Source organism: Microtus oregoni, unplaced genomic scaffold, assembly GCF_018167655.1.
Source record: "Microtus oregoni isolate MIOR12 unplaced genomic scaffold, Mior012 000028F_ref0000031, whole genome shotgun sequence".
Classification (NCBI taxonomy): domain Eukaryota; kingdom Metazoa; phylum Chordata; class Mammalia; order Rodentia; family Cricetidae; genus Microtus; species Microtus oregoni.
In genome coordinates this window covers 3,223,178-3,250,104 of record NW_024543087.1, presented here as the reverse complement: position 1 = coordinate 3,250,104, position 26,927 = coordinate 3,223,178, and the positions used below count along the sequence as shown (strand labels likewise).

Here is a 26,927-nt window from a genome sequence, read left to right as displayed (position 1 = left end):
ATGAGAGCTACACCACGTGTGACAAGAGGTACACAGGTGACAGTATGGTCTCTGTCCAGAAAAACTATAAAAGTAGAGGTGACAAAGGAGGGGCTTTGGGAAGAACTGCAAGCCCAAGAGGAGCTGTCCATGAAGAGGATGCTGGGCTCTGTGCCAGACGCTCTGGTCTGAGCACAGCATCTCAGACGCTCTGGTCTGAGCACAGCATCTCAGGTGGGAGGAGGAGCAAAAGAGGGAATGCTGGATGCGGGTAGGAGAGGCAGTGCCAGCAAAAAAAATAAGCAGAAAATGAGACAATTCAGATACACATGACGTGAGCCAGTGACACACACGATAGCATGAGCCTATGACAGACACGTGACAATGTGAGCCACTGACACACACGTGACAATGTGAGCCAGTGATGACAAGTTGTTCCTGAGGCAGCATCACTGAGCTGGATGCCATCACCTGCTCCTCTTGCTAGTCCTCCCAGAGCCCCTTACCCGAGATCACGGGCTGGGCAGTCCCACCCCTCGCCGTTTCCAGCCCTGAGCCACACATGACGCCCCTCAAGTAAGGAACCCTGTGCCGCGTTAGGCAGTGACTATCATAAGCTCCATGGCAGTGAAATGCACGGCCACTGGCCACCCTGGGGAGACGGTAGCTGTTTGAAGAGATTCAATGTAAGAGGTAAAGGAATATAAGACAATCAGGTGCCCCTGTGGAGCCTGTGCGCCGTCTTTTCTGGAGGCCTAGGGGGTAGAGCATGGAGGTGCAGGAGACAAGAGCAGACAGGTCAGGTCTACAGGCAGTGCAGGTGTGCAGGGTGGGAGATCCCCCTGATGACGGACTTCAGGAACTGCACCTTACAGGAGAGGTTGGCTCAGAACATGAAACACACGTGATCTTCTGCATTCACGCTCAATGCCGTTCAAGCCCGGATCTGCTGTGCTCCAGCGTGAGACGTCTCATTGTGGCCCATCTATGTTTTAGACTTGACTGCTCTGGAGGACACCTGGTGAACGGCTATCCTGAAAGAGGCAGGGTTCTCTAGGAGACTGGGTGGGGCTGACTGCTCTCCTCCCCTAAGGTTTAAGTTTATCACCTGACACCAGCAGCGTCGAGGGGTCCCGGCAGTTCTGGCCGACAGCGACTGTGTGGGCTACAACCTGCATTTCGAGGCATCTCTTAATCATTTATATTCCCTAATTACCTCTGCCAGGGAACTGGGTGTGACTGTGTCGCAGAAGTGTAAGGACAACCTCTTTCACCATCCCAAAGCAAAGTGCTTTATGAGGCTGGCGAGCACCTTTCTCCATCAATGTGTTTGTCACTGTCCTTGGGACTCTGCCCCTGAAGCCACGAGAACCTTAGCTGTGATGGTTTCACTCGCAATCAGGCCCTGTCTTCTTGCCATGGAAACCCCTCACACTTAAAGACAGAAAACACAGAAGCTTTCTAACAGACTCCCTGCCAGTCCGACTGTTTCTGAACCTCACTGAGTTTAGGGTTTCAAGGGTTCAAAGCTAATCCAGAGGCAGTGAGAACTTTGATGAGGGACGTGTGGGTGTTAAAAGCAGACATTTAATCTCTAAAGTTTTGTTTCTAGATTCAACAGCTCGGGGGCCTTCCCTGTAAAGTAAAGGTGGGCCCCACATCACAGAAAAGGGGGGATTAAGTAAGATCCGGGCTGAAGTAGAAAGAGAACCTCTCTGTGCCCGCACCGGCCAGATCACATGGTCCAGCTGACTGAGCGCCCACAGCCTCCTCGGGACCTAATAACCATTGGTGGAATCAACCAATAAGGCGACATACAGCGATGCATGCCTGCACCCCTCCCTGCTGGTAAGCACCGAGCTGGTAAACACGGAGATAGGTTAAGACCACGCCCATGAGCACAGGGCCGCGATGTCTTTCCTTATTACTGCAGCCACTTAGCCAACTTCACACTTTCTCTATTCTCTGTCATTGTGATGTACGACATAAACCCCTGGCAACTGTGCCTCCTTTCCAGCTGAACCTTAGGGATGCTTTTGGCTGTCTATTCATTAGGATCTGTTTGACTAAGACAAGGTCTCACTTTGTAACACAAGTTGGCCCAGAGCTTACTACACAGCTCAAGCTGGAGTCAAGTTCACGCCAATCTTCCTGCCTTGGCCTCCTGAATCCTGGGATTACAGGCAACCACATGTAGCCACGCCTTTTCTTCCTGGATGCAATTAAACCTATACAATTATTTGCCCAAACTTCATTCACGATCCTGAAGCCATAGGGCAGTAAACCCTAAACGCCAGTTGTCCTGGTCTCACTGATGAGCTCCCAGCCTCAGCCCTGACCTCACCAATGAGCTGTCAGCTTCAGTCCTGACCTCACCAATGAGCTGTCAGCTTCAGTCCTGACCTCACCAATGAGCTGTCAGCTTCAGTCCTGACCTCACCAATGAGCTCCCAGCCTCAGCCCTGACCTCACCAATGAGCTCCCACCCTCAGCCCTGACCTCACCAATGAGCTCCCACCCTCAGTCCTGACCTCACCAATGAGCTGCCACCCTCAGTCCTGACCTCACCAATGAGCTCCCACCCTCAGTCCTGACCTCACCAATGAGCTCCCACCCTCAGTCCTGACCTCACCAATGAGCTGTCAGTCTCACAGAGGCAGGGGTCAGAGGAACAGGGCTCTCATTTGGTTATGGAGGCACAAACAGGCCCTGATTTCATAGGCCTTCCTGAAGCTTTTTGCTTTTTCTGAGGTTTATGGGATTTCACCAATGGACCCCAGCTGGCTGCTATTTAAGGGGGAGTCACCTGTCTCCACGTCTGGGTTCTCTTTCAGTTTGGTTGAAACTGTAGAGCTGGTCAAAGCTCAAGGTTTGCACTGATTTCACCTAGAAATTTAGTGACCTGTAGTCAGAGGCTGTTGGTTCATTCCTGGCTGCTCAGACTGAAGTCACCACTCAGAAGCCATCATTTGTAATACAGTTTTGTTCCCATCCCTGTCCTGTCCCAGTTCATGGAGGGGGGGGGGGACTGTGTCTGACTCCGTACAACTCAGAAGTCTCTCTTGGAAGGGACTGGGTGCTCAAAAGATTTGTCTTTTCTTACCAGAGTTCAATGCATTTTAAATCTCACTTTCATTAAGGAAGTAACTATTTGAATCTGCCCTATTTACTTATCATCCTGTCTATGTATGTATGTATGTTATATATGTATTTATGGATGGATGGATGTACGGATGGATGGATGTACGTATATATGGATGTACGTATGTATGGATATACGTATGTATGGATGTATGTATGTAGGTACGTACATATGCATGGATGGATGAATCCATCCATCCATCCTTTCTCAGGCAGGGTCTCACTGTGGCTCTGGTTGACCGCGCCTACACTGTGACACATCTGCTTCTCTGGAGCTCATTTAACATATGCGCACCATCCCGCCTGGACATTAAATATTACCTTAATGAATGATAAGCCACCTGGTTTTAAATCAAGTATAAGTTTAGTATCTTTACAGAACAAATGACCTCCAGAAGCTGCTCTGGCTCTCGTTCTGAGGGGAATTAAATGACAGGTACACGAGCATTGCTGAACTTCGACAGAATTGCTTTAGTCTCAGAAATTCTGAAAAAGCACACTAGTGAACCCTGGGATAGGCACCCTCACACAGGCGAGCCCTCATACAGACAACCCTGACACAGGCAAACCCTCATACAGACAACCCTGGCACAGGCGAACCCTCATACAGACAAACCCTGGCACAGGCGAACCCTCGTACAGACAAACCCTCATACAGGAGCCCTGGCACAGGCAACCCTGGCACAGGCGCCCTCGCACAGGCGAACCGTGGCGCAAGCGAACCCTGGCACAGGCGAGCCCTGGCACAGGCGCCCTCGCACAGGCGAGCCGTGGCGCAAGCGAACCCTGGCGCAGGCGAGCCCTGGCACAGGCGAGCCGTGGCGCAAGCGAACCCTGGCACAGGCGCCCTCGCACAGGTGAGCCCTCGCAAGGCATCCTCGCACAGGCGCCCTCGCACAGGCAAGCCCTGGCGCAGGCATCCTGGCACAGGCGAACCCTCTCACACGCGAACCCTCACACAGGTACCCTCGCGTAAGGCGAGCCCTGGCGCAGGCGAACCCTGGCACAGGCGAGCCCTGGCACAGGCGAGCCCTGGCACAGGCGAGCCCTGGCACAGGCGAACCCTGGCACAGGCGAGCCCTCACACAGGTGAGCCCTCACACAGGTGAGCCCTCGCACAGGTGAGCCCTCGCACAGGTGCCCTCGCACAGGCGAGCCCTCACACAGGTGAGCCCTCGCACAGGTGCCCTCGCACAGGTGAGCCCTCGCACAGGCGAGCACTTGCACAGGTGAACCCTGGCACAGGCGAACCCTGGCACAGGCGAACCATGGCACAGGCGAACCATGGCACAGGCATCCTCTCACAGGCGAACCCTGGCACAGGCGTCCTCGCACAGGCGAACCCTTGCACAGGTGAACCCTCGCACAGGTGAACCGTCACACAGGCGCCCTCGCACAGGCGAGCACTCGCATAGGCGAACCCCGGCACAGGCGAACCATGGCACAGGCAAACCCTGGCACAGGCATCCTCGCACAGGCAAGCCCTGGCACAGGCGAGCCCTTACCAGTGGGATAAGCAGGCTGATGAGGTCTGTGAGTGGTTTGCTGAGCAGCAGCAGGTCCTCTGCAGCCTGTGTGTCCCCTCTCAAGCCTGACTTCTGGGCCTGGAATGAAAAGAAAAGAAATGCAAGAGGTCAAGGTGATGAGTCAGCTTGGCGGTGAAAGGCAGGTGCACCGAGATAGCAGATAAAGGGCTGAGGAGTGCTGCTGTGGTCCCCAAGTGCTGGAAGGATGGAGTCACAGAGGAGATAGCCCATTCGTGACAATGTGACAAGAGTGTAGACCCAGAGAGCTTTAGACAGCACAACAAGGGTGGGGCAGGAGCTGAAGGAGTGGGAAGGGTGGTGGCACCCAAGGGTGGGACAGGTGCTGCAGGAGCAGAAAGGGTGGTGGCACCCAAGGGTGGGACAGGTGCTGCAGGAGCAGAAAGGGTGGTGGCACCCAAGGGTGGGGCGGGTGCTGCAGGGGCCAGAAGGGTGGTGGCACCCTGTTAGCTACCTTCCTTATCTCATGGCTGTGACAAGGTGTCTCAAAGGAACAACTGGGGGACATGGCACCTTTAACCCTGCCACTCAGGAGGTAGAGGCAGGTGGATCTCTGTGAGTTCAAGAGCAGCGTGGTACATAGAACATTCCAGACCAACCAAGACTACATGGTGAGCCCCTGTCTCAATAGAAACAAACAACCCCCAAAAGCAAAGGAGTAACTGTAGGGAGGAAGAACTTATTCTGGCCACACTCTGGGGTCCAGTCCATCACAGCAGAAGGTTGGTGGTGGGAGGTGCCCTCAACTGTGGGGATAGGAGCCTGAGGCTGCCTGCTCGTGTCTGGGTCATCAGGAAGCAGAGAGGAGACGAGAAGCAAAGCTAGGCTAAAAACCTAAAACCCTGCCCCAGTGACCCATTCCTCTAGAGAGGTTCCACAAGCGTCCTAATCGGTGCAGCCAGGAGGAGACCAAGTGTTCAGACCAGGCTGATAGGGAATGTTTCACAGTCAACCACCCTGCAGTGGGTAAGCGCCCTGGAGTTCCAGCCAACTTGAGGGTCTATGCTTGTCACTTCACTTTCTAAGCAGGAAAACTGAGGTCTAGAAAAACCTTAATCTGGGTGGTGGCCAGAGAGTTGGCTCCATGTTTGTTACGGAAACACAAGGGACCTAAATTCAGATCCCAGCACTCAAATGACGTGGCTGTGGGGGAGGAGGCTCCCTGAGGCTACACTGTGATTACACACACACACACACACACACACACACACACACACACACACACGTGTAAAATTATATATAATAAATTACATATAACAAATATCCCATTTCTTTGTTTCTCATTACTCGTGAGATGTCACCTTTGCTTTGGCGGCCTGCTGTAGACGGAGCTATAGAGCAGTCCCACTAGCTCAAAACTGAGTATAAAGGGTTTTTTATTTAAGGGTAGACTCACAAATCACAGTCCTCTGCAAGCAGGGAACAGAAAATGAATCCAGCAGCATTTATAGTATAAGAGGCCCTGCCCATGTGGGCTGGTATCTTAAAGGCTATTGGCTGAAGGAGTTCCCACAGCAAGTGAAGGAGCAGGACACATGGCCTCCTCCTCTGGCCTGTGAGTGCACCCAAATGTATGCATGCCACATGTCAGACACACAGACATGGTACGTACATGTACACACACACACACAGGAGAAACTTTTTTGGCGGAGTAAGGAAACTTTAACTTGGTTATCTAAAGTCACACATTAGTAACAAGGCCAAAGGTCACACCAAGGCCATCCAATGCCGAGGTACACCACTCGTCTCCTCTGGGTATTTCTATGCACACCCGTGACACATGACACCCAGAGTAGCTACCCACTCCTCGGGACATCTCACTTTCCTGTTGCTGCGATACAAATCCCTAACAAAAGCAGCTTGCAGGGAAGGCCTTTTCCTGGTTCATTGTTCAAGGGTACCATCTACTGAGGGGCATTAAGACGGCAGAGGCATGCAGCAGCTCACGACACTGCATCCACAATCAGGAAGCAGGGCCATGAATGAGTGTGTGCTCTGCTAGAAGTTTCTTCACAGTCTAGGATTCCCGCCACAGTCAAGAGAGGTCTTCCTATTCAGTTAGCACAGCCATTTCTGCCCAGCTTTGCCGAGAGGCTTGTTTTCCAAGTGAGCCCAGATCCCATGAAGCAGACAACACCAAACATTACACTCAGGCTTCAGCTACACTTTGATAAGAGATGAGCCCTGGCCTGAAATACGCCTTCGACCATGGGCCTTCACAGAACTAAGTGCAAACATTCTCACCACAGAGACAAAGTCTTCATATTCCAATGGGTTCTCCCCCCACCTCGGCTTTAGGATGCACTCCTTTAGCTCAGGATGCTTCTCAATCTTTGCTTTTAGAACGTGACCTTAGCCTGACCTCGCAGAGCAGATCGTGAGCCTGGACTCCAGGGTCCTTCCCCAGCCCTTCAGGCCTGCAAACAGGGTTTCGCCCGCCTGCCTTTTTTATTGCTATTATTGATGCAGAGGCCTCTACTGAGGATTGCACCTTTCCTGGCTGAGGGGAAGAGCAGCAACTGTTAGCTTGCTCTTCTCTGCCCCTCCCCACCTGACTTCCTAAGCAGAGTGGTTTTCTCCTGGGCCTCTCAGCACAGTGGCTGTTGATCCCTTGCCTTCTGAGGCACAGGGTGATGTGAGGTAGCAGCACCTTTGCACATTAAACATTAACACATCATCCCGGAGCTGACACTGATGTCGGCTGGTAAGGATGAGACAGGTTTGCAGATTAGGATGAGGGCTGCAGCAGGGGCTGTGGGCCAGCACTCCCTTCCAAGCCTTCTGAGCAGGCAGGCGAGGCCACGGAACAAGTCCACATGCGGGCACTTGCCCACAGGTCACCTCATGGTCCTTCGAAGTAATGCCTACAGCCTATCTGCAGCACTCACGGTCACCTCTACAGCTGACTGGGTTCCCAGGAAGAGACCTCAACCATGTATACCTTGGCAGCTTGTAAGATGAGCAGACTAAGCGACACCCTTGACAAAGGTCTCACCCAGCCTGTGATGGAAGCCCGTACAGTGAGGGATCCTCAGAGAGGCCCAGAGAAACTTCAGAGGTCAGGCCTGCCTCTCTTCTCACTTCAGCTCCTCACTCTTTAGGTTGCCTCCCCTGTGTGTGCTGGGGCCCCTGTCCTTTCAGGACACAGCCACTGACCTCACCATCCTCTGCTTCTGGTCCCACTGACTCTTTTCTAAGAAGACACTGTCCCTCACCATTCAGTGTCCTTGACCTGCCCAGGTGTTGTAGTCTGGGCAAGAGAAGACAGAAGCCTGGCTGAGGTTTGCAGAAAAGTAATTACATCCATTAGGCAGCTGAGGTAGAGTTCTACACCACGCAAGGGCAGACGGGGGCAGACACCGAAAAGAGGAAAGTAAGACTGACTCCCAGGATACTGGTGTGTGCAGCAGGGAAGGGCTGGGGTGGGCTGCAATGGGGGAATGGTCTTGGGGAGGGGGGCAAACGGGGAGCTCAGTGTGAGGCCTGGGCATCTGGTGGTCACACCAAGCAAACTGCTAGATGTATGAGCATGGATCTCAGAGAACTTTTGGAGAAATACATATATGCATATTTTCTCAACATGGAATTGTCAATTTATGAGCCATATTTAACAGTAAATGACCATTGATGTGATCTAAGTGGAATAAAAGAACACATATAACTTCTCAGTATAAAAAGTCCAGCACTAAATGATCCTGTCACCTCCAGCCTCACCACTCCAATCTAGTGATGGCATCAGGTACCGCGCACAGGTCTGCTGATGAACAGAGACCAGGCAAATCTGTGCAGAACGAGGGACAAGAAGAAAATCAGCTGTACCAAGGTCTACCCAGTCATGTCATGTGGTGATGCAACTTACCTCTAAAACCCAGCACCACAAAGATGTTCTGCCAATAGTGACGGGACAGCCATGCTAAAACCATTATGAGCAGACACACTTTAGGGCTGAGGATGCAATCCTGTGGTGACAGCCATGCTAAAGCCATTGTGAGCAGACACACTTTAGGGCTGAGGATGCTCCTGTGGTGACAGCCATGCTAAAGCCATTGTGAGCAGACACACTTTAGGGCTGAGGATGCTCCTGTGGTGACAGCCATGCTAAAGCCATTGTGAGCAGACACACTTTAGGGCTGAGGATGCAATCCTGTGTTGGAGCCCTTGCTGCAGGTGGACAAGGCCCTAAGGTCATCCAGCACTGAGGAGGTGGGGGAGGAAAGAAACCACGATAGCAGAGGGGAGGCAGGGGAGGCTACAAAGCACCCTGGGGTGGGGTGGGGTAGGGGTGAAGGGCCAGATTGTCCCTTCATAAATCAGAAAACCACACCAGAGAGAATAATGAACCATTGTCATTCTTTAAAGAAAAGAAAAACAGAACTCACACCTTTAATCCCAGCACTTGGGAGGTGGAGACGGACAGAGAGAGGAATATGAGGAGGGAGGAGACAGGGGCTCAGCCCTTTTTCAGTTTGAGGATTTCGTAGAGGTGGCTGGATGCTCCGCTTCTCAAATCCTTCAGTTTTCACCCCCTAATATCTGACCAATTAGAATGCGTGCTCTAGCCACCTGCAGGCTTTGTGGGCGAGCAAGCACAGCTCAGTGCACAGACAATAGCAGGGCCTGATGGTCCCTCTGCTAGAACCCGGCAAGCAAGCTTCCGATGCCACCTCAGCACTGAGAGTCAGACCCCAACAGGAAAGGCTGATGTTCTGCCCAATCTCAAAACCGATTCAAGAGCCCCAACCCCATTATCCATCTGGAAATACTCCGATCTTCAGATCAGTGCGTTCCCATGTGTATAAACATCTGTATATCGACAGTTTCCACTAACTAAACTGAATGCCCCCTAAAAGCTAATGGTCCTTTCTTTAGAAAACAAAAACCAAAAAACCAAACAACAATAAAACATTTTTATCAATTCTTTGAGAAGTTTTACAATGTGTTTTCATCATATTCACCCTCCCCCAACCCTGCAGCTCCACCCCACACCGCCCTCACCACCCAACCCCTGAGATCCACCTCACACTTCCCTCACCACCCAACCCCTGAGATCCCCCCACCTCCCTCACCACCCAACCCGAGATCCCCCCCACACCTCCCTCACCACCCAACCCCTGAGATCCACCCCACACCTCCCTCACCACCCAACCCCTGAGATCCCCCCACCTCCCTCACCACCCAATTCACGTTGTTGTTCCCTACTTTTTGAAAACCAGCCCAGCTACACTGTTCAAACACTCCTGAGAGTAGGGCCTGTCCTGGACAGTGGTTGACCAACTGGGGGCCGCCCTTTGTGGAAAACCAACTCCCTCCAACAGCTCCTCGGCGAGGGATGGGGTTCCTGGCCACCTCCCCTTTCCTGGCTGGGACTTTGTCTGGCTTGGCTGTGGAGGTCTTGTGCATGGCCAGTCACTGTGAGGTCTTAGTGCCTGAAAGGCAGTTTCCCTGTATTCATTCATTTACGGCCTCTGGTTCTCAGACCTCAATGATCCCTGAGCCTTGGGAGAGCATGAAGAACCCACTTCTGTTGTTATATAAAATGACTCCTAGTGGCTCCTGTACCCCAGATCAGTGTGTCTCTCAACCCTCATCAAAGAAGCTGCCTCTTACAGCGGCTAGCAAAGAACACAGAGATCCACAATTGGTTAGCGTGCAGAAATTACGAGACTGTGGCATGCTCAGGCTAAACAGACACCTACCATGCCTCCTCCTCTCCTGATCTGGCTGAGAATACAAGTGCCTGGTTCCATGCTCCTGCCAGATGCAGACACAGGCTTGACAGGTACAGCCCCAGTGTGGAGCGGGCACAGCCCCAGTATGAAGCAGCGTGAGTATGGAATGGACACGGCCCCGGTGTGGAATGGGCATGGCCCCAGTGTGAAGCAGGGCCAGTTTGGAGCAGCCACAGCCCCGGTATGGAGCGGGCACAGCCCCGGTGTGGAGCGGGCACAGCCCCGGTGTGGAGCGGGCACAGCCCCGGTGTGGAGCGGGCACAGCCCCGGTGTGGAGCGGGCACAGCCCCGGTGTGGAGCGGGCACAGCCCCGGTGTGGAGCGGGCACAGCCCCAGTGTGAAGGATTTTTAAAGTGCCAAAGAAAACCCTCAGGTTTGAAAGCATCCAGGGCCTGATGGGTGGACTTGTCTTTGATGGGCACTCAGCTCCTTCCCCAGCTCCTTCTCTGACTCAGCCTCGAGGACACACTTCCTGCAGATGGACACTAGGCATCACGGAGATCAAAGCCAGCAGCCCCCTCAGAGGGCAATGCCCGGCTCCTACTGCAGGGAGGACTGAGAAGACAGTGAGAGGAGAGGGGTCAAAAGCTGCAAAACAACCATGATGCACTGGGGTGTGGGCAGCCTGAAGAGAACCAGGAAACGGTTTGGGTTAAGGAGCTTTAGTTTTTAAAGCCCCAAGTGTTTTACCTATCTAATCACCTGTAAGTCAAAAGTGCACCACTACTGTCCTGGAGTTGATCAACTTCTGACCCTTTAGTGTACAGCCTCCGAGTCATGATCCTCCGCAGGCTATGACCGCCAAGGCACTCAAGGGGATGGAGCTCTTCCAGTCTCAAAGAACTTCACAAACCACCCCCGGGGAGGCAGCAGTGAGAACAGAGCTGTCTGAAGAGAGACTGACGGGTGGGACAGGAAGAGACAAGATATGGAGATGCCATTTCAGCCTCGACCGCAGCATCTGCTTCTATTCCAGCCGGGAGGAATCTTCCACACATACTCTGGGTCATTTCACCGAGATTTTAATAGGCCAATGAACTGACCTTGCGGTGTGCCAGTCTCCTGATCTAAGTGTCACGTGATTCAGAGGTCAGTGAGCCCAGAAGGCACCTGTCACACACAGCATCAGTAAAACCACACCTCTCCCCTTCACAGATCACAGGGCAAAACGTGGGCCATGTTCATGGCTGACCTGCACTGTCCATGGCTGGGGAACACATCCCAGATGGGATCTATGGAATATACGTGGAGACAGACGGACACACCTGGAACAGCCACCTTCACAGTCAACCTGGTCTGACTTAGAATTGCCCAGGAGAGGGAGGCATCTAACGAGCTGGGCCAACACTGAACAGAAATGGAGAAAGCCAGATGGATGCTGGTGTCAGTGTCTGCCTGCTACGTCACTGCTAACTTAACAGGAACAGTCACCTCATGCTCCTGCCCACCATGGTAGAATGCACCCCTTCTAACTGTGAGCCAAATAAAACTGTCCTTAAGCTGCTTTTGGTCAGATATTTTGTGACAAGAATGAGTAACTACGATAGATTCAGACACATATGTGCCATGTGTATAACCATCCAGTCTGCTATTCCCAGCATGCTCAGCTTCCTGCTGAACACACATATGTTACATGTGTGCGACTATCTATTGCTCCCAGCATGCTCAGCTTCCTGCTGAACACACATATGTTACATGTGTGTGACCATCTATTGCTCCCAGCATGCTCGGCTTCCTGCTGAGGGTGGGCAAAGAGATCTGCCCACTCATGGCCAACCCAAATGCACCCAAGGCAAAGGCTGTCCTGGATCGGGTTCCCGTCTCAGACAGCAGGGAACACAGAGGCAGAACCGGCGGGGGGTGGGAGGGGGGGTGGAGGGGGCCACTCACCTGCAGAGCCTGCCGAACAACTCTAGAGGTGTGTGTCAGCATTCCCAGCAGGATATCGAGCAGCGATGCGAGCAGCGTGGCTGCCGGCTCTATGCTGTTTTTATTGTCCCAGTCTAAGCACAGTGTGGCAGTTACTGTGAACATGTTACAGACATGGCCAACGAGTCCTGATGGTAGATAAAAAGGAAAAATACATGTCATAAGATGATAGAAATACATGACACGTGACCTGTTTGAGGCCCTGTGACTCAGGGTGGCACAGACCATGCAGGGCACTTACACTGTTTATTTGAGAAAGCTGCTTAAAATGAAGGTTTCCCAGCCTCAGGTCCCAGCATTCGCTCAGGAATCTAGACTGGGCCAAGAGATTTTTCTTTTGCTTTTTTTCCTTTTCCTTTTTTTTTTTTTAAGTTCTTTGAGAATTTCGTATAATATGTTTTGGTCATTGTCACGCCTCTCCCAGCTCCTCTGCGATCCACTCCCCTTTCCTACTCATCCATCGCTGTGTCTGTTTGTTTTAACAAAAGTCCAGTGTGCGCTGCTGCCCACACGTTCCTGGATGAGAGGCCTTCCACCAGAATGTGGTCAATGTACCAGGAGCAACATTCTTAGAACTGCCTCTCTCCTAAGAGCCACCAGCTGCCAATAGCTCCCTACCTGGGGGAGGACGGGGGGGACAGGGGGCTTTGTGCCCACCTCTGCTCTCCCTGCTGAGACTTGGCCTGGCCTGAGCCTGCTCTGCACACCATCACGACGTTGCGTCTTGACCTCACCATTCTCAGGGAAGTTCCTTTCTGCAGTGGATACCAGTTAACAGAGACCCACACATGGTCAGGGGCAGAAAATAAGAGACTGTGGGCTGCTCAGCCCTAACTGGGATAGGTCTATATCTTGCCCTCCTCCTTCGGCTCGGGCCATTGTGGATGAAGTCTAGAGGCTGTCAGAGCCTGAGGCAGGGGATGAACACAAGGACACAGCAGGGCAGCCGCACATGTGAACTCATACCAAGGGGCCTCTTAAGGCAAGAGACCCCCAAACCACACTCAGAAACACACATCCACACAAGCAGGCTTGACGGAAGCAGAATGTGTTACACATCGCGCCTATGTTACACACAGGGTCTCTAGGTCAACCAGTCAGGGACCAGCAGACCCAGGGCCGGGTGTCTCTCAAGAGGACACAGACAACTGGGTGATTTCCAGGACATAATGCAAGTGGTATTTTCCTCATGCATTTAAACAATTTATTTATTTATTTTTAAAGATTTATTTATTATGTATACAACATTCTGCCTGTCTGTATGCTTGCTGGCCAGAAGAGGGCACCAGATCTCATTACAGATGGTTGTGAGCCACCATGTGGTTGCTGGGAATTGAACTCAGGTCCTCTGGAAGAGCAAGCAGTCAGTGCTTTTAACCTCTGAGCCATCTCTCCCGTCCAACAATGCAATTGATTACAATATAAAGAACCATCTAATTTATAAACTGGTAGGGTTGTCCTGCTGTAATCCCTGTGCCTCACACCGCCAGCCCTCACCTGGTGCAGTGATGCAAGCATTGCATGGTGTGCAGCCGGGCACACCTATGGCAATATCATTACTATTGCTGCCTTTAACATTTTCCTCGCAGATGGCGTGACTGAGTCAGGAGCGACAGGAGGAAAGGACTCTACGAGCATAAATCATCATCAGGACGGTGGACACCAACGCGGTGCAGGCCCACATGTTCTTGACGAATCCTCACACATGGGTGTGTCTGGTAAAGAAGCGCGACATGCCTTGAACACCGCTTCTGCTGGACACACAACCGGCTTGTCCCGAGCCCCCAGACCACCAACTGTGTGGGAACCGGGCCAAGTACAGCCTTCGAAGCTTCTGGTCTCCACATAGTGTGAGGCGCTGCTTCCAGCAAACACATCGAATTTTCCCAGCAAATGAAAAAGTAACAATTCTATCACTAAATGTGATAAAAATTGGGGTAAATTTTATCTAAACTACACAGGCTTCAGAGTTGTAGCTTGGTGGCAAAACCAGGTAAAAGTGGCACAATTACCTAGAAGCTTCATAGCACACACACATACACATGCACACACACGCACATATGCATAAATTTGTAAAGACACATAGATTCTAGCACTCCCCAGCCATCATGTTATGTACTACTATAATAATTATTTTTTATTTTCATTTTTACATGTGGGGTGCTTTGCTTGTATGTACATGTGTATCACATGCTTGCAGTGCCTGCTGAGGCCAGTAGAGGGCATCATATCCCATGGAACTGAAGTTATAGGTGGTTGTGAACCACCTCCCAGGACCTCTGGAAGAGCAGTCAGTGCTCTTAACCACTGAGCCATCTCTCCAGCCCCAAGAGTAACTAACAGGTTACTGCTCCAACCCAACATCTCTAAGGGAAACCAAACTTCATTAAAAGTCAAAGAACCCTGGAATTATTCTGCATTCATTATAACCAACTCATCAAAAACTCTGAGAATGATTTTGTATTAATTATGAGCAAATCCTCAAGGAGCTCGCCTCACAGGCCACGCGCTTAGCATTCTGGGAATATTAATGTGCACGAGCTGCCCCAGCTCCGGTCACGGTGTCCTTATTACAGTGTGACTTTGTTGTGATCTGCTGGAATGGAAAGCGGACCCTGGAGCACTGTGGGAACGTCTGGCTGGGGAAGACACTTGGCAGTTCTGTCTTTAAGGTGTGAACACAGCTCTAAAGCCCAAACGTGACCCCGACCAAACACGGCTTCCTTCTGGGGGGCTTCACATTTGCATCTTGCTGACCTGGGGTCACCTCTTTGGGGTTCACCAACACCCGCCTCTGTAGGAAGAGGGGGTCAGGGAGTGAGGAACGCAGGGCAGCTGTTCTTCCTCTAGTCGATCAGTGCTTCTCCACCGTATCCACAGCCCCCAGGCCAAGCCAACTCCACCCCTTCCTCCCTTTTCTTCCCCCTTCCCTCTCCCCTGTCCCTTCCTCTATGTGCTTTTTAAAGAAAAGATCTTGTTACATAACTCCAAGCAGCCTGGAACTCACCAAACAGGCACTGGTGACCTCAAACTTACTGTGATCCCCCTGCCTCTGCCTCCCAAGAGCTAGGCTTTCCAGCATGTACCACCACACCCAGCCTAAGACTGCGTCAACAGAGCGTGAAGGGTGAACGTGGTCTTGGACCCCACGATCTGGTATGAATGGAAACACCAGGGAACTGTGGGGTCCTAAGTCACAGAGCATAGCGCTCAGCCTCCCTCGCCCTGAAGATAACAACCACCCACAGCAGCTTGGTGCCACATGAACACAAGTCCACAGTTCACTGAGGTTAAAAGCTTCGGAGTCCTCTTGGTCTAGTTCATTCCACACGTGTCCTGACATGTCCTGACGTGCCCTGACCCCAGATGCCCTCATCCTCATCTCTGAAATCTGTGAGCTGACTTCATGTGACAGCAAGAGTCTGCACACACGACCCGGTTAGCCAACAGGATCTGCACACACAACCGGGTTCAACAACAGGAGTCTGCACACACGACCGGGTTAACGAACAGGAGTCTGCACACACGACCAGGTTAACCAACAGGAGTCTGTACACATGACCGGGTTAACCAACAGGATCTGCACACACGACCGGATTAGCCAACAGGATCTGCACACACAACCGGGTTCAACAACAGGAGTCTGCATGGGTTAACCAATAGGAATCTGCAAACATGGCTCTCTTAACCAACAGGAGTCTGCACACACGACCAGGTTAACCAGCAGGATCTGCATACACGACCAGGTTAGCCAACAGGATCTGCACACATGACCGGCTTAGCCAACAGGATCTGCATACATGACCAGGTTAACCAACAGGATCTGCATACACGACCAGGTTAACCAACAGGATCTGCATACACAACCAGGTTAACCAACAGGATCTGCATACACGACCAGGTTAACCAACAGGATCTGCACACATGACCGGCTTAGCCAACAGGATCTGCATACACGACCGGGTTCAAAAACAGGAGTCTGCACGGGTTAACCAATAGGAATCTGCAAACACAGCTCTGTTAACCAACAGGAGTCTGCACACACGACCAGGTTAGCCAGCAGGATCTGAACACATGACCGGGATAACCAACAGGAATCTGCACACATGACTGGGTTAATAAAGTTTGAGGCAGTAATGTAGGGGATCCAGGTAGACTCAATGAGTCCCAGGGTCTCCTGAGACATTAAAGTAATAGGGATTATGACCTCAGAAGCAAAATGATGGAATTTGGCAAGAAGGGATCATGGCTAAGCAAAGAAGGGACTGATAAAACTTTCTGGTTTGCCAGATCAAGGTATAAAACCAAGTCTTTGGAAGTAAAATGCCTACCAACACTTTAGACTTCTGACCCCCCAAAGCATACAAGAACGATCACCTGAGTTGTTTTAGACACTCCGGTTATCACCATGGTTGCTATGACAACTGCAAACAAATATTAGCTGATGTGTATGGAAAGCCCTTCAAGACTCAAGTGCTCAAGGCTTGGTCCTGCACAAAGCAGTATTCAGAGCTGGGCCCTGAGAGGTAATTGAGTCCTGGGGGCTGTGAATACATCTGTCAATGCAAACTGCATTCATAGCTAAGTGGCAGCCCCTTTCTTATAGGCCACAGACTGGGGACAAAGCCTTCAACACCAGGACGAGGGGAGGGGCAACCTCACTACAGACTTGAGAAGAGGGACGGAGCGTCTTGTGAAAGGCTCAGAGCCTGTCAGCACTCCACATACCATTCCATCAGTGTCCTCCCACAGCTAACGTCAGTTGTCGTGATATCCCGGCTTGAGGGAACGCATCACCCAATGTCTGACGATTCCCATCGCTACTCACATAGCCTCTGCCAATGGTAACAACCCAGCAACCACCTCACAGATGATAAAACCGATGTCCAGAAAGGGCCATGTGCCCCACCCCACCCGTCAGCTGCTTTCCTGTAGCCAATGCAACTAGAATTGCAGAAAGAGGAGACAAGGGTGCCAGAGACCTGAGCAGTCCAGAAACTCACTTCCGTTCTTTCGCAAACGCATTGCTGCTCACGGCGATCAGTGGCTGCACTAGAACAAACCAAGGTCACCTCAAGGGGAACCTGCAAAGGCAACTCTAGAGCTTGTAGTGAGGAAGCCACGGTTCAGGGCAGCCAGAGGCTGGAGGGCCATAAGGATAGAGACAGAGAGGCCAAGGTGCCTCACTGAAGATGGGGCGTGAGGAAGCTAGAAGATACAGGGTGCCTTCTTTCCAGCCAGGGACACCACATTTGGTTTCCTGAGGTTGAACTTAAGGCTGAAATGGAGGCTGGCAGTGGTGGGCCATGTCCTGACTGACTTGGTGACTGTGGCAGAGGTGGTCTGGCTCCCTGGGACAGCTGAGAAGAGGCTGCGGGTCAGAGTTCTGTGTACGCAGATCTCCTGGCCTTGTCTGGGCATGTGTGCTCGCTCTCTCAGGGCGAACACTAGAGGCACAAGAAGAGGCCTCTCCTCATGGCCCTTCTAGATTCTTTTGGGATGACCAAAAGAGACAGGCAGCAAATAAACTCGAAATGGCAGAACCGGAGACAGCAGCTTATCACTGTTCATGTGACATGGGTCTCGGCAAAACGTCCATTGCCAGTCAGTGTGGAATGCTTCCCACATGACTGAAAAACCCCTCTATGGCCTAGTGACAGCTAATCCTACACAATGGCTCAGGGATGGATCTGAGGAGAAACTCAGAGTAAGGAAATATCACACACACAGCAAAAAGACAGATGAGGCCGATGAGCTTCAATAGAAAGTGTAGAAGAAAAAACCCCACATGTCCATGTGATCACCACAGGGGCACAGACCCTCACTGAAGCTTACAGATCTTGACAAACAGGTTGTAATGTTTGTGAGATGACAGCCGAGTGCGTTTTTAAGAGCGAAGTCACTGCCCATGAAACATTTCCACAGACAGTAATTCAAATGCTGTGATTCCAACATAGGAATGAAAGGGTATAGCAGGGGACAGAGTCCAGACAGATGTCATGGGAACCAGACAGAAAGAGGTGAGTTAGCACATAAGCAAGGAAATGAGTAGATGGATTTTAAGACCTAGCAGGAATAAATTTCATCTAACCCATTAAAAAAATTTCACTTCAGAGGTCTCTACAGTTCACATAACTCACAGAAACAATCCGACCTGACCATAACCTTAGACAGAGGAGGCCACGCCCTCAGGTGAAGAGGTCACCAGCCACGCCCTGGGGTGATGACATCATCAGCCACACCCTCAGGTAATGACATCATCAGTCACTCCCTCAGGTAATGACATCATCAGCCACACCCTCAGGTGAGAGGTCATCAGTTACACCCTCGGGTGAAGAGGTTATTAGCCACACCCTCAGGTGATGCCATCGTCAGCCACACCCTCAGGTGATAAGATCATCAGCAAGTATATTTAATTTGACAATGAGGTTTCAGCTGACTACAGTTAAAGAGGTGATGAAAGTAACTCGTGTATGTAAAGGGTGTTCACCAGTACCATAGCCATACAAACCGTCAAGGAAACCACAAACAGCCGCGTCACACAAACACAGATGACAAACACAGGAACGTGCTCAAGGACAAAGTAGAGAAGCTTACCCAGGGGGAAGCAGAGACTGAAAATTGCTCTTAGCTGGGCGGTGTGGCACAGCCTTCATTCCTAGCATCCAGGAAGCTGAGGCAGGTGGATCTCTGAGTTCTAGACCACCCTGGTCTACAGAGTGAGTTCCAGAACAGGCAGGGCTATGCAGAAAAAATTAGCTACACAAGGCAATGTCATGAGGACTTTAGATCTCACAGCACAAACTCCTTAAAGTCTGCTTGGACACACCACATGTGGATTTTCGTGCCTTCTCAAGTTTCTTGGAATAAAGTTTAACAATTCTATGAAAAAGAAGGAGGAGGAAGGAGGAGGGGGAGATGGAGGAGAAAGAAGAAGAAGGAAAAGGAGAAAGAGAAGGAGAAGGAGGAGGAGGAGAAGGAGAAGGAGGAGGAGGAGGAGGAGAAGGAGGAGAAGGAGAAGAAGAAGAAGAAGAAGAAGAAGAAGAAGAAGAAGAAGAAGAAGAAGAAGAAGAAAGGGAAGGAGTAAGAAGAAACAAACAAGAAAAACTTAGACTAGGAGAGAGACCATCTCTGGCACCCAACATGGGAAAACCAGCAGAAGACGACATCTGTCTGCTAGGCACAGAGTGGCTTTTATAACAAGTCATGTCAAGGGCGCTGTGTGGAGCATGGTGCCCATCACAGACATGATCTGCTCCAGCCAGCCAGTCCCTGCCTCCACCATGCAGAGAGAGCCAGCGCTGAGAGCACTGAGGAAGGCTGGCTGGTCCTAGATTCTTCCCCACGTGGACACACAGTGTGCATCACCTCTGGGGTGCTCACTTTCACCTTCATGTACTTTGGCACTATTTAAATTTTTATAATGAATATGCATTGCTTGGGTGATCAGAAAAATACAGATATTTTACATCTTTCAAAAAATCAAAAGGAATGATTGACAGAACTTGAAGCATTTTTAAAACTGGGGCTGGAAGCTTAATTAGCTCCACAGTAAGACTTTAGTCTGAGCCCTCAAAAGCAAGAGAAATTCTTCCCACCTGCTAACACTCTCCCCAGCTTGTCCCACTTTTAAAGAAAGTTTCAGATACTGAAAGGCAGAGCAGGGTGAGTGCTGCCTGGCTGTCTGAAGGACACCACAGCTGGGTGCAAGACGGCCCCTCCCACCCACCCTTCCTGGAGGCCTCTGAGTAGGAGGGACCCATTCCCTCTCCCCACAGCTCTATCTCAGTCCACTCTGCTTCCTGCAGCCTCTCCCTTCCCAGAGGAGCCCCTGCCCTGAGTCACGTTTACCTCCCTCTCCTGTCTTCAGCCTGGGGCTCCCGTACAGTACCATCGTGGGCAGAGTGTGGGAGTCTGCAGTGAGACTGGTCTAGAATGAAAGAAGGCTTGGGATTTGATGCTTAGCAGCTGCGTTGGAGAAGAAAAACCCAAACATGCTGATCCTTTTTGCCCCTTCACCCTTCCGTCCAAGCTGCCTTTTCCCAAAGATGCTTTGCTGGCTGAGCCCTCTCCTGGGGAGCATCCTCCCCACCTATGCTCCCCCTCTTTGCTGGCCTAGGACCGTCCTGGATTGGAAGCAGAGGGATAGCACTGGGGACTTCTGAAGATGGGGAGGATTTAGGGGCTGTGATAACCTTTGTTATGACCTGATACATTTGTCCTGGTGCCTCATGGTCATTAAGTGGACCTCCTCTAATCATAGAGCCAAGTCCAGCAAACAGCTCGGTAGGTCAAAGGCCCATGTGATCCCCACTCCTAGCACAACACTGTTCACCACTGCAGACAACACCCTCTACTGCTGCCGTAGGCAGAGCGTCGTGCCAACGACTCCCTGGCTGAGAATGAGCCCAGCCCAGCATTCACCCACGTTCACATTCACACTCCAGCTCCTACCTGCGGCTCACCCCCAGCCTCAGCGCACAGCCACTGCCTTCCCTGCCATCCGTCACACCAAGGTGCCCTGTTCCCACGGCTTTGTACAGAGGCAGGCTCGCTGCCCTACACCACTGCAGCCGTGATTCCCTCCCCGTAATTCTCCCCTTTGCACTCAGACTGTCTGTGTATATTCTCCCAGTCTGTGACACCATCTCAGATGAGGCTCTCTTCCCAGCTGGACGGCAAGCTCCTCGCAGAAAGAGTATCTAATGAAGGAACACACCTTTAAAATGGAGAACATGTGTTTAAACAGAGTCGGCGTGGGAACACAGACGGTATTCGGTCACTAGGTTGTTGAATCAACCAATCATCAAGGAAGCTGACTTAAGAAGAGAGAGGGTGCCTTGATAACCGGGCTTCAGGGTATCCAACGAGGACTTCTGTTTCTTTCAGGTCATAACACCCATGTTAAGTAAATGTGAATTTGGTGGTAGGAAAAACAGACAGAGGACAGGAATGATGGAGGAAAATTATGGCTCTCACCAATACGAGTGTTTTCACTCAAAAAAAAAAAGTATTGAAAAACTGAGACGGGGACACAACAGTCCTCTTGTTATACATGATGCTAATTCTAGATGATAGCATAACTGGTACACCAGTCCTCTAAGGCTGACGGTACTGGTACACACCAGTCCTCTAAGGCTGACGGTACTGGTACACACCAGTCTTATCACTCATGATGCTAACTCCAGATCGAGTACAGGAGATAACTGTTCTCCAAATGTTAGACAGGAAGTGTGAGGGCAAAAGTTATGCACCAAGTGTTAAAAATGCTGCAAGATCCCCAGCGGCGGTAGGCAGGCAGCGGGCTCCGGGAGCAGCCAGTCCCAGGCAGAGACGGCTGCCAGTCCCCAAGCAGCGGGCCCAACCATGCGGCTCTGGGCTGGTCCTGGCGGGCTGGTCCCAGCGAGCCCGGGGGGGTGTGAGCAGGTGGCGGGTAGAAGGCACATGGGCAGACACATTGTACAGGATAGAATTGGATATTTATTATTTAGAGGAGAGAAAGAGTGGGAAAAGAAGGAGAGAAAGGAGAAAGACAGAGAAGGGCGCAGGAGAGAGGGAAGCTGTGCACCAAAAGGAGCAGTAAGAAACTAAGATGGCAGGGGTCGCAGGGAGTAGGCATGGCTTGTCTCTTAAAGAGACAAAAACCATAACACCAAGTTTAAGTCAATGTGCTTAAAAGATCTATAAAACAAACAAACAAACGAACAAAAACACCTCTAACCTGTAAGCCCCACTTGTCCAAGGACAGATAACTTCCTAGTTGCTGGGGACTGTTCACGAAAGACAATTAGCAACATGTTTTCACTATAAACAAGGTTGGTTGTCCCAACTGGACAGGGTGTGCTGGATAACACGTACTTGGGAGGTGCGCAGGCAGGAAGTACCTCAGGACGTATGCTTGCTCCTGATCAGATGGAGGCAGGAAGTATGCAGCCTTGTACGTTTTGTCTTGATAAGCAACTGACTAACATAATTTGGTACCATTCTCTGGGGATCCCGGGTATGGACCTGACCAGTGTCGAACATCCTGGCTAGTATAATAAAGCTTGCTTCAAATTTGGCTCAAAAATAGTGGTAATGGTCTTATTCTCCTTCAGTGGGATTAACAGAAATTGTCCAATTCCCGAGGGGGAGCCTGAATCCAGTACCCTCCGATTACAGCATGGAACTTTCCAGCTAAGAAGCAGGTGGTAGGCCTGAGCTGGGCATGTCTTCTTCCTAGTGAGGAGCTGGGGCCGGAGTTTGTGTCTGCTGAGGAACTAAAAGAAAAGGGCAGAGGAATAAAGAGCACTTGGACCTGCTCAGTGCACCCCAAAGTCTCTAGCTAAGTTCTAAGATGTTCTCTGTATGAAACTGAGGGAGGTGTGCTGACGGTCACCCCTGCAAACCTGGTCCTGTGGAAGCTGCCCATCTCACACAGCTGGAGGCACATCCCGACAACCCAGGTGGGAGGCCTTGCTGAAGACTGAGTATTTAACCAAGACCCCAAATGACATTCCCTATTAACACAGCTGAGGCAACAAGAATTTAAAATAAGCCTTGAAAGAAACAAGCTGAGCCACTGATAAATTAAATGACAGCCAGGGAAGACTCGGTATCTGGTTTACAGAACAGAATTCAGATGTGCTGCACAGAGCCCAGAATTACCGTCTGCAAAACAAAATCAGTAAGTAGTATTCTCAAGAAGCAAGGAAATGCAATCTACAGCCCAGGAAAGATGGAGGGCAGGGAGAGACACCAAAATGATGCACCTTTTTAGAGGAGCCAAGGACACAGGAAATATGGTCATAACAAGTTCACATCTGATCCTAAGATATAAAATTCATGGATATTCTAGAACTAAAAGTGTACTGTGGGGAAAGGGGACCAGCAATGATGGGGGGGTGGGGAAAGGGGACCAGCAATGATGGGGGTGGGAAAAGGGGACCAGCAATGATGGGGGGGTGGGGAAAGGGGACCAGCAATGATGGGGGGGTGGGGAAAGGGGACCAGCAATGATGGGGGTGGGAAAAGGGGACCAGCAATGATGGGGGGGGTGGGGAAAGGGGACTAGCAATGGTGGGGGAGTAGGGAAAGGGAACCAGCAATGATGGGGGTGGGAAAAGGGGACCAGCAATGATGGGGGGGTGGGGAAAGGGGACCAGCAATGATGGGGGTGGGGAAAGGGGACCAGCAATGATGGGGGGGTGGGGAAAGGGGACTAGCAATGATGGGGGTGGGAAAAGGGGACCAGCAATGATGGGGGGGTGGGGCTGGACTCAGCACAACTGAAATTAGAGCTGTAGAAATGACTCAGTTTAAAGAAAGGTGAAGTTTAGCTTGGGAAACAGAGACGGAGACCCATGGCGGGCTGTGTAGCTTCAAGGTCATATGTAAGTACAAGTAAGAGATTTGCTTCATGTGAACCACAGCTCGAGATTTAGCAGAAAAGGGGAAGGCATGGGAGAAAATCATTCTAATGTTTTTCATATTGATCAAGATTTTCTAAAGTTTATTTTTAAGGTTTAGTGTGTGTGTGTGTGTGTGTATGTGCGTGCGCGCGCGCGTGCACACACACACACACGCGGTTTCTCTGTGCACACACATGAGTGTGGGTGAATGGAACCAGAAAAGGGTGTCAGATCCCTGAAGCTGAGCTCTAAGTGTCTCCCAGCTGCCCACATGGGTCCTGGGAACTAAACTCAGTTTATCTCAAGAGCAGAGATACCTTAACCACTGAGCCATCTCCCCAGTCCCTCTGCTATTTTTAATAACAAAACAAAAGATCAGCAGGGTGGTGGTGGCGTACACCTTTAATCCCAGCACTTGGGAGGCAGAGGCAGGCGGATCTCTGTGAGTTGGAGACCAGCCTGGTCTACAAGAGCTAGTTCCTGGACAGGCTCCAAAGCTACAGAGAAACCCTGTCTCGAGAAAAAAAAAAAAAAGATCAGCACAAGGAGCTTGACAAACAGACAGGAAGACTGCAGGATCCGGTTAGACATCCCCAGATGACGGCTTTCTAGAAGGAAAGTGGGAACCTGGCTACTGAACTCTGACATTTCAACATCCTGACGTGACAGAGGAGCTCTGTGTGGGGTCTGAATCTTACCTAGAAATGAAAGCGGATTTGTATTAGAAATGTCTAACTCTATACCTTAAAGTTCTAGAAAAAATAATTAAATCAGTGTCTTTATTGTTGTTGGGTATTTTTGTTTGTTTTCAATAGACCAAAACACTTAAGGCTGAAGTCCACGAAAAAACAAAAATCTCACTCTTCATAGAAATAGAGAAGTATTAATTATTCTATTTAGTTTGAATTAAGACAGGAATACTGAGATGGCCAGAGACCGCCAGCCACCTCCAGGATGGCACAGCTGGCCCTCCTCCCCTCCTCCCTTCATCCTCTGCCCCTCCCTCCTGTCCCCCATGTTCATCGTCCTGCACATGATAGCTCATCTCAAGCGTGCCGGCCTCTTGCTCACCCCACCGCTCCCTGACATTCCCACCTCACAACACTGGCTGCCAAGCTGCTCTAGACAGCACAGCTGTTATGAAGGGGCCTTTGATTCACCCACTTGTGACCTGTCTGTAGCAGTGGCTGCTATCGGTCAGTCCTCAACTAAACAAACGTGAATGAAGAGCGACCGGAAATCAGAGCCAGTTCTGTGTCTGGTCTGGGAGATGCTCTGGCCTGCAGGCTGACACAGATATTCTGAATCCATTTCCCGTCAGTGTCTGCTCAGCTACCGATTAAACCTGACAGCTGCAAAGGGAGACGTGGCAGACACCCGTCCCTCAGTGACGCTCCTTATACTTGATGGCTCTCAGAGGGGAGATACATGGCTATCATCTCCCCATACAAATGTTCAGTTTAACTTTGTCCCACATCTGAACACCTCACGCGGATTCAGAGTAACACATCTACAACTGCAAACCATAAACATGCATTTAGAGCAATTTTCAGTCTAATCAAAAGTTGTAATTTCACATGAACTAGTACTAAGCTGGGGGGTGGCTCAGTTGTTAAAAGCATTGGCTGCTCTTGTGGAAGACACTAGTTCAGTTTCCAGCACTCACATGGTGATTCACACTGCATCGAACTCCAGGGAATCTTTTGGTTTCCACTGGCACCAGCACAAGTGTCTCACAGACACGCACACACACAGAGAGAAACACACATATACACGTGCAGACATGCACACACACATACATACACATGCAGACGCACACACACACACACACAGAGAAACACACACATACACGTGCAGACATGCATACACACAGAGAAACACACATACACGTGCAGACATGCACACACACAGAGAAACACATATACACGTGCAGACACGCACACACACAGAGAGAAACACACACATACACGTGCAGACATGCATACACACAGAGAAACACACATACACGTGCAGACATGCACACACACAGAGAAACACATATACACGTGCAGACACGCACACACACACAGAGAAACACACATATACATGTGCAGACACGCACACACACACAGAGAAACACACATATACACGTGCAGACATGCACACACACACATACACATGCAGACACGCACACACACAACAAATTACTAAATCTTAAAAGAAAAAGACTAGCATCTCTCTTAATCTCAGACACATGGAATACATGTGTCATTGTGTGGACATACACAGAGACCCAGATACAAACACAGCTATGCACCCATACAAATGGAATTTACACACGTGGGGCACACTGGCCTCGAAGCCAGGGAAAGACACACACTGACAAGACTGATTGTGTGCTAATATTAATTATTAGTATAAACAAACAAGTAAGAAAAGGAACACTGCCCTCCTCAAACCACTCTGTGTGACAAGGCCCTCCCTAAACACCTTGCGAGACAATCACCACCTTCTACCAAACCTGACCAGGACATAGTGAAGACATGAAAACTGCAGACCTGTATCTAGAAAAAGACAGACGGATGCACCCCCACTCTGCAGATTGCTAGCCAGTCAAACCCAACATTAAACAAAAATCACATGAGGGCTGGAGAGATGGCCTCAGTGTGAGGGGAGCTTGCTGCTCTGGCAGAGAACAGTTCCCAACATCCGTGCCAGGAGCCCACAGAATCACAACCAAAACACCAAGTTACCCTTACAGTTAGAACTCAAGTCCAAAGTTGGCAGATGCACAAAGACCCCGAGAGGAGCAAAGTTAGAACCTCATGTTCCTGATTTCAGGTCATCATACTACCAAGTGGCAGACTGCACAGCCCTGACATCTTAGCCAGTGATCAGTCCTAGCAGGAGTCCGTCTGGACCAGGGCTTAGCAGGGAGGCCTCTCTCTTCACCCCATGATGACTCCTGGGATCGAGAGGGAAAGGAACAGGCAAGCCCATGTCCAGCAATACGGCAGCACGGGGTCCCATCAGAGTACAGACCCCACTTCAACCAGGACAGCACAGCGGCAGAACCAGAGCCACAATTCCTCAGATGGCCCAAGCTCAGCATGGGCCACAGTTCCCCTGTATCTTCCTCAGGGAGTCTTGCCTTGTCAAGCTGAAGCAGAGGCTGAAGTGCCTCTGCCTCTCTTCCCGCAGCCCTGTGAAGTACCACAGGGGCAGAAAGAGCCAAC

The 26,927-nt window shown here is 50.8% G+C and overlaps 1 protein-coding gene across 1 annotated transcript in view; it reads right to left on the bottom strand.

The window, feature by feature from the left end:
• The window catches only part of Ulk4 (unc-51 like kinase 4), a 303,260-nt gene that overhangs the window by 102,721 nt on the left and 173,612 nt on the right, over positions 1-26,927 (bottom strand). Inside the window, exons 33-34 of the mRNA XM_041677287.1 lie at positions 12,284-12,450; positions 4,626-4,724 (exon numbers count right to left, since the gene is read on the bottom strand). Coding sequence (XP_041533221.1) covers positions 4,626-4,724; positions 12,284-12,450 — 266 coding nt within the window. The remainder of the gene's footprint in view (positions 1-4,625; positions 4,725-12,283; positions 12,451-26,927) is intronic.